At 39.4% G+C, this 14,329-nt stretch overlaps 4 protein-coding genes across 6 annotated transcripts in view; 1 reads left to right on the top strand and 3 right to left on the bottom strand.

Moving 5' to 3' along the window:
- Positions 1-2,232, bottom strand: part of crppa (CDP-L-ribitol pyrophosphorylase A) — a 24,979-nt gene extending 22,747 nt beyond the window's left edge. The window contains exons 1-2 of one of the 3 annotated variants that reach the window (XM_057350962.1): positions 1,605-2,226; positions 65-341 (exon numbers count right to left, since the gene is read on the bottom strand). In XM_057350962.1, coding sequence (XP_057206945.1) covers positions 65-341; positions 1,605-1,837 — 510 coding nt within the window. In that variant the 5' untranslated portion in view covers positions 1,838-2,226. Of the gene's footprint in view, positions 1-64; positions 342-1,604 lie in introns of all 3 variants that reach the window. The other 2 variants (XM_057350961.1, XM_057350963.1) reach the window with 2 other exon arrangements.
- LOC130564670 (leucine-rich repeat-containing protein 72) overlaps positions 1-7,460 on the top strand; it is a 20,117-nt gene extending 12,657 nt beyond the window's left edge. The window contains exons 3-10 of the mRNA XM_057350965.1: positions 5,614-5,754; positions 5,850-5,899; positions 5,991-6,060; positions 6,277-6,358; positions 6,454-6,567; positions 6,850-6,939; positions 7,020-7,157; positions 7,244-7,460. Coding sequence (XP_057206948.1) covers positions 5,859-5,899; positions 5,991-6,060; positions 6,277-6,358; positions 6,454-6,567; positions 6,850-6,939; positions 7,020-7,157; positions 7,244-7,407 — 699 coding nt within the window. The 5' untranslated portion in view covers positions 5,614-5,754; positions 5,850-5,858 and the 3' untranslated portion in view covers positions 7,408-7,460. The remainder of the gene's footprint in view (positions 1-5,613; positions 5,755-5,849; positions 5,900-5,990; positions 6,061-6,276; positions 6,359-6,453; positions 6,568-6,849; positions 6,940-7,019; positions 7,158-7,243) is intronic.
- Positions 2,349-5,058, bottom strand: sostdc1a (sclerostin domain containing 1a). The gene is made up of 2 exons (XM_057350967.1): positions 4,658-5,058; positions 2,349-3,533 (listed from the first exon to the last, which is right to left on the bottom strand). Exons 1-2 carry the CDS (start codon positions 4,854-4,856, stop codon positions 3,133-3,135), a joined length of 600 nt encoding a protein of 199 aa, XP_057206950.1. The 5' UTR covers positions 4,857-5,058; the 3' UTR covers positions 2,349-3,132.
- Positions 7,461-7,629: 169 nt separating the features above from the next.
- ankmy2a (ankyrin repeat and MYND domain containing 2a) lies at positions 7,630-13,396 on the bottom strand. Its single transcript, XM_057350964.1, has 12 exons — positions 13,380-13,396; positions 13,013-13,197; positions 12,548-12,612; positions 11,484-11,622; positions 11,210-11,308; positions 10,898-11,058; positions 10,692-10,757; positions 9,243-9,391; positions 8,882-9,017; positions 8,650-8,778; positions 8,394-8,523; positions 7,630-8,294 (listed from the first exon to the last, which is right to left on the bottom strand). Exons 2-12 carry the CDS (start codon positions 13,077-13,079, stop codon positions 8,167-8,169), a joined length of 1,269 nt encoding a protein of 422 aa, XP_057206947.1. The 5' UTR covers positions 13,080-13,197; positions 13,380-13,396; the 3' UTR covers positions 7,630-8,166.
- Positions 13,397-14,329: the final 933 nt, after the last annotated feature.

A 14,329-nucleotide genomic window follows, 5' to 3' on the forward strand; every position in this document is an offset into this window, starting at 1 on the left:
CCTCCGTTATTAAAAGCCATAAAAATGCACTGATTTCAAAAGAGAAATTCCCATAGAAACGAACCCCTTCCTCTTTAGCTGCTAGGGTTATTTTCAGCAGAAGATCTTCTTCCACAAAGGGCCGTACAGCATCATGGATGATGACCACTTTTGGTTTAGGAGTCAATGAATCATCTGTATTGTTGCTGAAGGCCTGAAGTCCATTGAAGATAGACCTGTGTCTGGAGGTTGCCCCATGTACCACTTTCACCTTTGTGTGATGAAATTTTCGGACGATGTTCAGCATCAAGTCATGGTTTTCCTTAGCAACCACAACAACAATAGTTCCAATCCATGATAATCTGTCAAGAAAATATAAGAAAGAAACACAGATGGTATTTGTCCAAGTTTAATGGCTTAATAAAACATAACCTATTTATTGTGACAGTGGATTGGGAAAACAGAGTGGATGTCATTCAGCCGATCCAGATGCTGGACATGTTTTTACTGATGTATGCCTTTAAAACGGCTGTAAATGATTTCTGTGCAACTATAAGTATTAAACAGGATAGAAAAAACAAACAACTAGAGCACAATACAAACATTTGTGAATGTAAAGTCCTATAGAGCTTGTTAATCGACATCTTGCTGCGTCGAATGTTGCGCCATCTTGGGAGGATGGCTGCTAGTGCGTTCAATGCAGTGTTTTGTTTTTCTTGTTTGATTAGGAAATATAACTATGGTAGGTCGGTCTTGCCTTGTTAAAAACTGCAACAACATTACACAGAGTCATTCAGGAAAAGCCCCTGATTCTTTCACTTTCGAATTCTCCATATATCAAACAAAACAAGTAACGGTACATATAATAATAGCAGTGGCGTATTATCCTCCCAAGATGGCTGCGCCACTGCAACAAGCAACATAGGGCGTGACGTCAGCTTAACATTCTCTACAGACAACGTTAACTTCTTATTGACAAAATAACAAAGCAATTAAATTTGAGTTTAACATGCTAAACATTTACTTTAAATCCCCAATGTTGAGTTTGAGGAACCAACACCTCCCATACATCTATTTAAAAAGCTGCTCTCTTTTTCTTGTATTTTACTACAAACAAACTGTTTAAGAGCCTTTTGTGCTGTTTGTAAACATAAACATTATGTTTGAAAAAAGAAAAGAAAAAATTGTTTGGAACTGGTAGTCCCGCCCCTAACCCACGCTATTGGCTAAAGGTTGTTCTTGAGATTTTTAATTGGCTAACAGAGCAGCATCTGTCAGGTAGAAGATATTCCACAAAATCAATTACAGACGCTTTTATCCGTGAAAATATGAAACTCAAAACGATTTATTAAATATGTCAAGTGCTTTTTACAGCATGTGCAGATGCACTTTAGAGAATTGCGAAAAAGCCAAAGTCTACATGAAGTAGGTGTCCCTGGACTACAAAAACAAGTTCTATTGCCAAACCAATGCACACGCACACACACACACACGCATACACACCTGCGACAGCCGTCGTCATTTATGACTCGGTTGCTTTGCTTCTCATTCATCAAGTAATAACAGGTATTAGCGTATTAAAAACTGTTTTGGTGTGCTTACTGACACGAGCTGGACAGTCTCACCTCTCAAACGCTTGAATGGTGTAACTGATCAGAGGTCTGTTGAGAATCTTGCAGAATTGTTTGGGTGTGGGCAGTCCCATCCGCTCCCCGGAGCCGCCGGCCGGAAGAACCACAGCTACCGGGAAATCCACCGCGGCTCTACCGCGTCCGTCTCCGCTACACTCGGTGTCGCGTGTAAGTGGAGAGCCGGGATCCAAAGGCCTGGCGGAGGCAGACGCGCTCTCTTCCTGCATTTTCCCACGTTTTTAATAACTCCCTCACCTGCACCAACCAAGCTCATCTGAAAACTGCTGTTATGCCTAACCGGCGGTATGCATCGACAACGTTGGATGATCGGCGCGGTGTTTCGCGTCAATAATGCCGCTTTCCTGTTACTTCGCTTCAGAGGTCTCAGCCGGCAAACTGCCCCTCAGTTAACGTAACCCCCACTGCAGATGATGAGACTTTATTCTTGGATTGTGTGGCATCGTTTTGATGTTATTTAATCATGTACCGCGTTTCGTTTGACGTTTATATTATGACGTTTTAATTAAATAGTCGTATTAATTATTTTAGTGTATTAATATTCATTTTAACAGGTCTACCATTGCGTCGACTGTACTTAACGCGTTTCTTCTTCCTAGCACATTTAAGTACAAATGTAATTTATTATAATTAAATTAACCACGATTTAGCCTAACTATAGTAGCCATATTTTTGGTTTTATTTGTAACCACACCTTTACCCTTACAATGACAAATGGTCGTTTTACAAGCTATTTGTAAATGCCTGTAGCCTAAAGTCAGATTACTTTATAACTGGTTAAGAGGTCATAGTTCATTATTTAATCCAGATGGCAATAATTAGGCTATACGTAATGTTTTTATTGCTTTTACACCATAACAGCCTATATAAACATTGTCACTATAGTGCAATATATTGTCTGAATATGCTTGCTTGCACGGACCGAAAACAAGTGATTCAAAGTCAGAGTCATGACAGAATATATTACATCAACTTGTCATCAAAATATAACATTTCTAAGGCACAAAACAAGTACTTTTGCAAAACAAGTAATTACACAAGCATGTAGGTATATGTACAATATTTCATTTAGCTTCGCATCTTTCTCAGAGTTGAGAAAAGCTGTTATTGTCACTGGCATATATACACATCATATAGCAAGTGAATTAAAATGCATGTCACACATTAGACAGCGATGACGCTTAAAATCACAGCCCTGCGTGTTGTCATATGCAATGGTCACTGCTGGCAGTCTCTTTGACATTGATAGGACTTTGGCACAGGGTCGTTATGGGCTGCACGGTGATGTGATGTTGGAGATGAAAATGAGTCTTCTCATTTTTCCAATGTCTGCAGTGGACTTCTAGTTTCATGGTGAACGTAGAGCCGTGCACTTGCTCTCAAAAGCTGCACAAAGAAACTTCAATGCTAAACATGCATCTTAAAGAGCCTCTTAATGCCCCCAGTTGCTCCTGTGAGCCGACGTCGCATGTTCTCCCTCTCAGTCTAATAGTTTAGGCAAAATCTAGCTTGCTATTCTGATACCTCCTTTGGCTTTAGAGTTTTTCATCTGGGGGTTCATCGGAGTATATCCCTCAGACTTGTTTCCCGATTCGTTGTGCTGCCGCGAGTATCTTTTGCATTTGCAAGAGGTCACCACTGTGATCTTGTAGGTTCTGGTGGTGCCGTCCTGACACTGGAGCTGAATCCGCTGGGTCCTGGTTTTGTCGTTCACGCAGCGCCAGTCCTGACTGTTCCGGCGGTTCCAGAACTTTCTGCCGTATCCACCGATCCAGTTGGGCATCATCTGAGCAGGAAGACATTGTCCCGTGCACACCAGCTCCTTAACTGGGTTTATGCTGGTGCACTGGCCGTCTGAAATGTACTTTGTTGAACGCAGCTCCCTGCAGCCAACTGGGACTCGATCTGTAAAACAAACCAACAAAAACGCATTTTAATAATCTCATTTTAATCAAAGTTCACATAGCCTGCTACTACTCCCGAATTTGGAAGAAAGAATAAAAATGCTTCTAGTCAATTAATCAATCAATCAATCAATGTCATGATTTTGTTTTGTGTGCAAAATAAAATCCTAAAATCCAGTGTAATAGGAGTTCAAGAGGAACATATTTCTGGTTGAGTGCTTATGAATTGGAAAAGGGCTGTGGGGGTGTCCAAGACAAAAAAGACGGAGAAACTCTTGTATAAAAGACATACTTTGCTTTATTTCAGGACCCCACCTACACCTGCCCTTCTCTGAACTGAGAGGAAATGGTTTAGTGTACAGATGAATGACGACTCCGAGCCTCTTATTGTTGGAATGATCTGGTGCTGCTGGCTATGCTGTCAGTGTTGTTCTGCCTCCAGGCTACGTCTCTTGCCAGCGTAACCCAAGCCAAAACCCATTCACCTAGCATTAACACACCTCACTTACAATATGCCCCCCTTCCCATGACAGGACGTGATGAATGGGGAGTGGAGGCCTGGAGGGCCATTTTCTTCCTCCCCACTACAGCAGTTCAAAACAAACAGGGCTCCTACTGGAGGCTTCCGGAATTACTTAACTGCACCTCCTCTCTCCCAATCTGACAGGATTCCCTCAGAGGCATTATGCTCCTCACCTTTTTATCTCTGCTGCTCGGTGGGATTGGGACCCGAGAGAGTGTGTAATCCATATCATTTCCGAAAATAGCTATTATGTCGTCCATTTATCCCTTACTTACACTTTTTGCTCCTATGCATATACAGGACAAAAGGTTTTTATAATAAAATATGATTTTCTTATTGTGCATTATATTGATAACAGTTAAAAATAGTAAAAAAGTTGGCCCACACACAGTACATAAAACTAAATGTGAACGCAAGTTTATGATCAACGTCTTTTTTAAAGGAACTGATGCGCGGTAGACTGCTTTTCTTTAAACCAACAGTGTCATTTTGAATCAATAAAAACAGTTTATTGGACACCATCTAACTAAACATTTTAAACATTATGTATATAAAACGCATGGAAATGAGTTGCTGCAAAATGTAATTGCGCATGAACTCACCGCCTCTCTCGTGCGCCGTGAAGCCTCTGCCGCCGCTGCGCGCTCGATTCAGAGACGCGTTGCTCTGAGCATCCTCAACGGGACTGACCACGTGAGAGTAAAACATCTCCGTAGCATCATTCTTCAAAGTCAGACCGCTCTTTATTAAAAAGCAAAATAAGAACATAAAGTTGCACGATTCGGGTGCGTTGAAATACATGGTGATAACCCACAGCCAGGTCCAGGCGCACAGGAGCAAGTGAAAAGAGATGCGCCTCGTGTCTGAATGACTACCTCAGTCACTATCACGTCTTGGGTTATATATAGGATGTGCTCCCGCCTCCTGCTTTGGCAACGACTCAGGTGAGCGGAATTTTAAAACAAGGCCAGATTCTCCTCTAAACCTAGCCCCCCTGGACCAACATCTGGAGTGAATTGAATGACTAACTAGCCCCTCTAAGCTTCTATTTCACAGAGACACTACTTGTATATGCTAACTTATTAAATTAAAATTAATGAACAAAATTAGAATGAATAATATTTGACAATGGTAATTAAATTATAATTGAAACATCGTATATTTATATTAAAATATTTGTATTCAAAAAGTTTAATAGTTTAAAGTTAACATTTGTGTCTTTTTAAAGATTTACGAGAAGGTTCAGGGTTGAAACACAATGGCTAACTTGGTTTATTGCAGTGAGAAAAGCGAATAATTGATTAATTTGGGGGAAATGTGTAGGCTGCTATTTTAATTGATTGACTGATTGATTGATGACAGGATTAATTAAAAGCAGTAGTCTATAGCCTAGCTGTATGGCACGTAAACAGATTGATCGCAGCTATCCATCACCATAGTGATCGGCTGATTTTATTTGACTGATCTATTCGACTTTGCTCATCTGCGTCTCGGGGATTTAAAAAGAAAGTAGGCTACATGCATTAATAACAGCAAACCTCTGTTATTCATTTTTAAGGAAGTGTCTGCCCCCTACTGGACAAGAAGAGGCAAGAAAATCAAAACGTTTCACCGTTGACAGTGCTGTCAGGTTGCGAGCTTCTATGCGCTCAGATGAACTGTCAATCAAACAAGAGCGAAGCGTATCTTAGCAACAGGTGTACGTAAAATTGATCAGAGTTTGCGGTTTAAACGTTGTTTATGTTACATAATAACAATAACCATTGTTAGGCTATTTATTTTTACCCACAGCAGAAGTTTGAGATGAAGCGTGACGATGAGAGCCGACTTCGTCTCGCCAGAAGGTGAAAAAAATATAATAATGTGCTTTGTTAGTACGTTTACACAATTTTATGTAAAAATGCCTTTAGATTTTATTTTATTTTCTCATTTTAGAGGGCTCTGTTTTGTCCCTGATTTATCAAAGTTCTCAATGCTGCGATGTGCGTACCTCAACAATAACAAGGTTACTTTTTGCCTAGGCCTATATATAAAATAATCAAATTGATGTGAAAACAAAACAAATATGACATTTTATTCATATTTAAAACATTTTGCCTAACATCATTATCGTTTATTATTTACCTAAATTTACCTATTTGTGTAAATAATTAATAGCTAAAGCTTTCACACTTGATGCACACATGCATGAAATAATATTTAGGCCTATGTGACTTTTCAGATCAGAGAAATCTGCAGAACTTCATTTACCTGTTGCCTGGCTGAACTTTGTCTGCAGAACAATTATATTACCTCTATATCAGGTAATCCTGTCCTCTACACGTGACTTCTCTGCAGATACACAGACACAATCCCCAAACATCTGTTGTATATGTTCTGCGTATTTTTTCGTTTTCAGGAGCACTGAGACACCTGTCTTGTCTTCGTGTGCTGCTGCTGCACAACAATCAGATCAAATGTCTGGATGAGACTGTAGCGGAGCTGAGAAACATGCAGGACCTCCATACTCTTTGTGAGTACAGAAATGGATTATTAAAACGGACCGTGTTTTACAGAAATCTATACATTTTGTTTTGCAAGCAGTTACATTAAAGATAAAGAAAATTGCCTCATACCTCAGATTAAATATTTCTAAACAGAGGGAAGAACAAGTCTAATCTGATTTCTATGTATCTTCTGCCTTTGATTCCTTTTATAAATCAGATTCAAACAAAAATTCAGAGATAATCTGTGATTATTATGTGACAATCAAATACGACACACATTGCAGACATAAAAATCCATTCTGTTTCAGCTTTATATCTGAACCCCTTCACACAAGATCCTCAATATCGCCAGTATGTGCTTCATCATTTACCATCTGTGCAGCTGTTGGACAGAAAAGGTCTATCTATTTTTAGCAATCATCTACGCTATTGGTTAACATTTACACAATTTGTTTAAAACTGAATGTATTATTGGCAGAGGTGAAGTTTGGGGAGAGAAGGCAGGCATTTAAGACATTTAACACAGAAAGGCAGAGGGTGCTGGATTCCATTGCCTTTGGCAGGAGAGCACTACCGCCCCCTGCAGGAAGGAAAGAAATCAACAAAAACCCATCAAGTAACTCGGTTCTTTAGCACCTTCAGCACTTCAATTCCAGCATTTGATGCATCATAGAATAATTGAATGGTTTGGTCTTGCTGCAGGTCAACGTGGCACAAGATGCACAGAAAGACCATCAGGAATCAGACCAACACCACACTCCATCGTACAGGTCAGGGTTATGAACTGGAGTGGCTCCGGCGTGGCTCAGTGGAACCCAGTGAAGAGCAAACCTGCAATCGACATACTAACTGTCAAACCCAGATGATTTCCAGAGCCCGGCTGTCCATTCCCCATCACTCTCACGTGCACAAGGGACACTTTTGTGTAACCTCGCTAATTTGACAGGGCCAAACACTTGAAAAACACCAGATGCCTTCCACGCAGTCCTTTAAACGTCAATAAACATTTTCAAGACTATTGAGTGACTTATGTTCTCTCAAACAGCTTTAAGAAATCTGGCGTGTTTTCATTGAAAACATGTAATCTACCAGTCCATAGCTTAAGGATGGTGATTTACTTTATTCCCTTTGTGAGTCACTTACAGAATATGGGATGCTTTGCAACATCTTTATTAAGACCAGAAACTATTTCCAACACAGGCTGTTGCCTATATATTTGTCCGTTGCCATAACAGCAGACTGATTTTTAAGGCATAGGCTTCGAAGTCCTGCAGCAATATATTCCGATATCTTTTCCAAAGCAAAACCTACACACATCCCACATAAGACTCGATACTAAATCCATTCACAACATAACATAACTTTCACATAAATAAATACAAATATTTTCAACATAACTGTAAAAGACTATTTAAAACAAATCGTTTTGTCGCTGATAGACCCTTCATCGTGTGCATTTGTGTGCCAAAGCTTTGGGTGGTGGAACACATTTTCTGCAACACCCACGAAGAAGGTCCTCAGAACCTCTGGGCTACATCATGGATGTGCTCTCTTTTGGCTTGGATGGATCTTTGATGACGATGACAGTGGTTGAAACCGTGTCTACAGGTTAAATTCTTTCTGACTCAGACTGCATTAAGGGAGACTGTATCCGAGGTAACTTCCTCAGTCTGGTTTTCTGACGGGCCGGTGGTCTCATTCTGACTGAAAGAGAGCTCTTCCATAGTTTTCTCCAATGCCTGCTTCTCCTCGGCTTTGGAATAGAAAAACAGACCTCGTGTCAGACATGTAACCCCTCAACTTGTTTTAATGACAGAAAATATTTGTATCAATTTAAATTTGATGTGGGCACCTTTGGCTTGTTTCTGCTGCCGCAAGGCTGAGTCAGCTTCATGTTTCTCTCTTTGTTCCTGTAACGTCTTACAGATCTTCTTATGGGTGAACCATTGTAGCTTCTGACAAGCCTGGTCACAGTAAATGACCTGAACATAAACAAAGATGCTTCATGAATTACCCTTTAAGAGCTGGATGATGATGGCTTTGAATTAAAGCATATATTAAATATACTTATTAAGCATGTTACATTTAACATATGTAGCATTATTTACCATTTTGCAGATGGAGCATCTCTTCTCTGCTCCCTTCTCCCCACAGGTGGTGCAGAAGTCTGCATCCATAAAACCTACCTGCCCCGTGATGGCCTGGGTGAGCACTGACAGAGCCGTGGGGTCATCTCCCTGTAGGAAGAGCACTGATGGTGAGCCTTTCACACAACTTATTTTTTTACGCACCGAGTGTCTTCCCAATAAGCAATCTGGGGTCATAGTAAAGTTTACTCACTATCTCCACAGGAGAGATACTCCGCACCAGCTGCTGCAATAATGTGGCATCACAGTATGGAAATTTTCGGATGCATTCCCGAATGAACTTCTCCTGGAATACAGGGACTCCATCACTGTCTCGCCCTTTCAGAAGACTGAGAAAAAAATTCAGAAAAAAATATTCTATAACACAATTTGGGTTACTTTATAGATCAAGTCATTTTGGTCATATAAATTTGCCAACATAAAAAATGAATGTCAAAAAAATCATAAAACAATTTGAATTTCATTGAATAAATAATATATAATAACAATAACAAACATATAAAGTCGAAAGGTGGCATTCTTGCATTATTATGGCACTGGTCGTATGTCTCTACCTCTTTATGAGGCCATCTAGTTTGTCTTGACGGTCTTTTAGGAAAGAGACGCATTTCTGTAGCACACAGCTGAGGTAGTGCATCTTCATGGCCAACACCTCATTCATATCTTGCTGTTTGACACACTTCTCACAGATCAGCTCCAAAATCTAAAGAGGACAAAAAATGGGCTTATTAACTCAAATGGTGATAGGGTTTCTATTTACGTAAGGAATAATTGACGACGGGCCGTTCAATTATACGAAAGTTAATGCATTAACTTTCGAATAATTGAACGGACCGGAGTCAATTATTCCACTTATACCACGGTTACCACACCACAAGACAGTGTTCAAATGTTTAATTCATGTTATCTTCTTTAAAATGCTGTTGATGGTAGGACTACTTTCTTGCGCATCTCATGTGAACGGAGTGAACAGTCTTGGAAGCTTGAGCCACGTGTGTGTGTGTGTGTGGTTGTGTGTGTGTTCATGTTTGTATATCCCGGTGGGGACCTAAACCTGAATACACACCAACACATGGGGCCTAGTGTCACTGTGGGGACCAAAATTGAGGTCCCCACGGGCAAAAAAGCTAATAAATTGTACAGAACAATATTTTTTACAAATCTAAAAATGCAAAAAGGGGTTCTATGATCTTTAGGTTTAGGGATAGAATATACAGTTTGTACAGTATAAAAACATTACGCCTATGGACTGTCCCCACGGGGATAGTCAACCAAAGTCTGTCTGTGTGTGTGAATGTGAGTGAGAGAGCGAGAGATCGCGCGCACACCTGCGTGTTTGCGGTAATGTGACAGAAAAGCGAGTGATAATAAATTATTTGTTCCTCGTATCTTCAGCAGTAAAAAAATTCACGCACACTTTTGAAAGAGTAGGTCTATCAAAATATATTTGTTATCAGTTATAAGCAGCATGAAGAGGAAAACGAACCAGTAGGCTATCAGTGTTTATTAATGCATTTTGTTTTTCTATTTGAGTTCTTTTATTTATTCGATTTCAGTGTATGTGTTTCTTGTTTTTGAAATGCTTTGTTTATTGAAACGAAACTGCACACGTTTCCATTAACAGTAAAGTTTGACACGTTATAAAAGTCAGATCAAGAGCAGGGTGCAGTGTGCGGTGATGGCCTGTAGGCTACACTATAACCTTCTGTTGTTTAAACTTGGCGAAGTGATGTGGAACTGTAATGCGGTCAGCAGACCTGCAACACCTTCATAGGTGTGCATTTTACTGATAGTTAATGCATACCCATAAAACGTTGTCAACCAATCAGATTGAAGCATTCAACAGCCCCGTGGTATAATTAAACATAATCCACGTGTGCTAAAATTCAAAGAACTTTGCTGTCTAAACAAACAGCTTTTCTGTAGCTCAGTTGGAAGAGCACAAATGTTCATGTAAAAACTCTAAATGTTCTCCAAGCAAAATGCAGTCAAAAGCAACCCACCTTGCGACACTTCTCCAGCGCCTCCACATCCATCAGCAGAGGGTTTTCTTTGACTAGCATTACAATCTGCAGCCAAACAAATATAAAGGTCGTAGCAAAAAATGTTTTTGGTTCATATTAAAGTGCCAGTTCGGCAAGGTTTACACAGTTTTTCCATTACAGACCGGTTTCGAATGACCACTGGGTCATTTTCAGTCTAAAATTACCTTTACAGGGTTGAGGTTGGTACTCATGATAATTTTGTGTAGCGGTCCAGCGAATTTGGGGGGGAGTTTTGGTTCCTTTTCCAGTCCCTGGGCTTTGGTGTAGTAGTCCAGACTCGCCCGTGAGAAGAAGTTATTGATGACAGTCACGCAGTCGTGCTGCCCTGAAATAAAATCAACCATCCATCATTTTTCCAGAACATTTCTAAGCATTTAAGAATTGACAACTTGCCCTCTTCAAAACCAGAAATACTAACTTTAGTATAAATGTCATTAATATAAGAATCCATGATGTGCTCCTCTGCATTCACATACCAACAAAAGCAGCCATTTGTGCGGCTGTCCTGCCAACGGAGTTAACCACATCCGTCTCAGCTCCAGCATCCAACATCATCCAGGTGATGTCCGTCTTACCTACAATAAAACATTTTAAGTGTATCTGATTCATTGCATTGTTTTCTTACAGATGTGAACTGTATTTCAACTATTAGCACAAAAAAGTTGCTTTAGTGTTTTTTACTCTATAATGTTTTCTATTTTCTCAAAAACCATAAGGACACTAAAACGTTTTAAATGTGTTGATTCAGACCTGATAGTCCGGCAAACATGAGCGCGGTGTAGCCGTGTTCATGCTCGTTGCAGTTGACGTCTGCTCCGTGCTGCAGCAGCAGTTTGCACATATCTGCTTTGCCCTTATATGCTGCGTGCATGAGAGGGGTCATGCCATACTGAAAAGGAAATGTGAAGAATCGCGTCACTTGTTAATACAAACATATTTTCACAAACAGTACACAGATATTGTTTATAATGAAAGACAAAGCAATCCAACTACGTGAGCCAGAATGCAATTCATTGGTTGAAATACAGAAAAAGATGGCAGCTGCTTTGGAAGCATACAAGTGTCTCTTAACATCTGATTTGGACAGGCCACTTGTAGATCTACAAACCCTACAGATTTAGTTTCTCTTAAAAAGGAAAACACAAGGTTTTACCCCAAAAAGGGATTTTTAAAGGGGTCATATGACACGGCTGAAACGATTATTATTGTTTGTTTTAGATGTAATGCAATGTGTATACATGATTTAAGGCTCAAAAATGCTGTATTTTCCACATACCGTGCATGTTTGTATCTCCTCTTTGCCCCGCCTCTCTTAAACGCACAGATTTTTTACAAAGCTCATGGCGCTGAAAAGCGAGGTGTGCTATGATTGGCCAGTTAACCAGTGCGTAGTGATTGGTCGAATACTGCAAGCCTGTGATGGAAATGTAACGCTTCTTACTATATTTGGAACATCAGGTTCCAAAGCAATTGTACTGACAGGTACGCCCACCTTACTTGCGTATACATTTGGGCGGTCTTAGTCAAATCATACCACGAACTGAGGTGGATTTGTGGGGGTGTGGTTACACGAGGCGTTTCAGGCAGGTCTGGGTGAGCGTTCGCTTTTAGATAGAACGCATCTTTTGCTCCGACACTTTAATTTTTGCAATATTACGTGTCTAATACATGCATGGGCAACTTATACCACACCACAGACACAGAAAAACACGTATTCGCACCATATGACCCCTTTAACGAAGTACCACCACAAATAGAAACTGCCGTAAGCCTTTAAAATCCATTTCATGTCCACGTGTACTGCATCTTCTCACCTCATCCAGACAGTTGACTCTTACATCTTTGGATCCTATCAACCTGGAGGCTTCCTGCACATTACCTGCAAAAATGAAACAATGCAGCCATCAGACACTGCCAGTGTTTTTAATCGAGAGAATTATAATAACGTTACTCTATCCACCATTAATATTCAAATTTTGTAAACGTAATGTATTTTATCATCCTGTAACAAATACGAAATATCCCTCCATTTTAATATAGTTGACGAGAATTAATCCCGATTATAAAACACATCAACAGTCATAAACTGGATATATGCATAACAGAAAGTTGATATTCTGCAACCAAATTAGTAGTAGTAACTATATGTATAAACCTACAAATAGTATCTATCAGGAAACCTGCTGTAAATGTGATTATTTATCGTCATACTCACGAACTGATCGCCGTGTTAATCTGTTAATCATGCAGTTAGCCTGTTAGCATCATGCTATTATTACCTGCAGCAATAACCAGAAGCAGCTCTTTTTCTGTGTCGGATAAATCTCCCTTCTTTGGTGCAGACATTACGAGGCGTTTAGCGTTAGCATACAATAAATACGATTATTCTGATTTATATTACAGCCCTGCTCCGCTGTGATTGATCCACTGAATGACTCCTGACAGCACAAATGGACTGAACCAACTACCAGAAAAAGCAAGGGGGGTGGGGTCACCGTTTTACATTAGTGTCCATGACTGTAATAAATCCATATACATGGTTAAAATATTTTGCGTTAATAATGTATTACATCATTTATAAATGCTAAAATGCGTTTTGAATCCATAAAGGTTTCACACATTTACAAATCTTGGGTGTAAAGTTACCCCTGTTTCAGTGGCGACCCGTGACTCCTCTTCCGGGGAAGCAGTAATGCGAAGCTCGGCAAAACACGTATTTAGCCCGTCATGTCTGTGGCGCGTCATTTCAAAATAAAAGACACGTTAGCGCAGTGTTGGGTGTAAGTAATTAGTTACTGTAAATCAATTACTTTTCCCTTGAAAAAGTAAAGTAAGCGATTACACTTATTTTTTCTGTAATTTAATTACATTTACTTCTGATGTAATTTAACTAAATACTGTGCAATATTTAGTGGAAACGACATCAAATGTCTAACTTTAAAATGTATATGCTTTAATGTATCCTTCTCACAATATACTTTGGTCAGTTAATAAGAATAATTAATGTAGTTATTTATTATGTATTTGAATGAATGAATTAAGCCCTTTCATGTCTATCCTTGAATCAATTCTAATCAAGGTTGATGGATATAGAAAGTTATTAGTAATAAGTAATTAAATACTTTTTTGGAGAGAGATATTTGTACAGTAATCTAATTACACTATTGATTATGTAATTAGTAACTAGTAATTATACTTTTTCAGAGTAACTTACCCAACACTGTGTTAGCGTATGTATGTCAAAGTGTTCTTTTTAATATAGTGTGGGTGTTTAATACATGACAATTATTGTTTGTAGATTTAGGATTAAATCAATCGTATCATCGCCAGATTGCAGTGCTACAACTTACAAATGACCCGACACATTTATTAAATTAATTCATAATTAATGCATAATAATAATTGAAATATGTACCACACAAATGACTAAAGTTGAGAAATGCGCAGTTGTAATATTTAATATGTGTTAATATAAGAGCACTACTGTGCAGTCAAGACTTTGCCTATTTGCATACAGGTGCACAACGGACCAATAGCGTAACATGCACCTGACCAAATCTTAGGCAACATTTACCTGCCTTCTCTTTGTCTTGAAC

Source organism: Triplophysa rosa, linkage group LG14, assembly GCF_024868665.1.
Source record: "Triplophysa rosa linkage group LG14, Trosa_1v2, whole genome shotgun sequence".
Lineage (NCBI taxonomy): Eukaryota > Metazoa > Chordata > Actinopteri > Cypriniformes > Nemacheilidae > Triplophysa > Triplophysa rosa.

Bases quoted from the DNA above. Each gene is read 5' to 3' on its own strand.
- sostdc1a (XM_057350967.1), bottom strand. From the start codon at position 4,856: ATGTATTTCAACGCACCCGAATCGTGCAACTTTATGTTCTTATTTTGC. The intron at 3,534-4,657 runs GTGAGTTCATGC...TTTGTTTTACAG, and splicing joins CACGGCGCACGAGAGAGGCG to ATCGAGTCCCAGTTGGCTGC.
- ankmy2a (XM_057350964.1), bottom strand. From the start codon at position 13,079: ATGTCTGCACCAAAGAAGGGAGATTTATCCGACACAGAAAAAGAGCTG. The intron at 9,392-10,691 runs GTGGGTTGCTTT...TGTCCTCTTTAG, and splicing joins CGCTGGAGAAGTGTCGCAAG to ATTTTGGAGCTGATCTGTGA. The intron at 8,295-8,393 runs GTGCCCACATCA...TCTATTCCAAAG, and splicing joins GCAGCAGAAACAAGCCAAAG to CCGAGGAGAAGCAGGCATTG.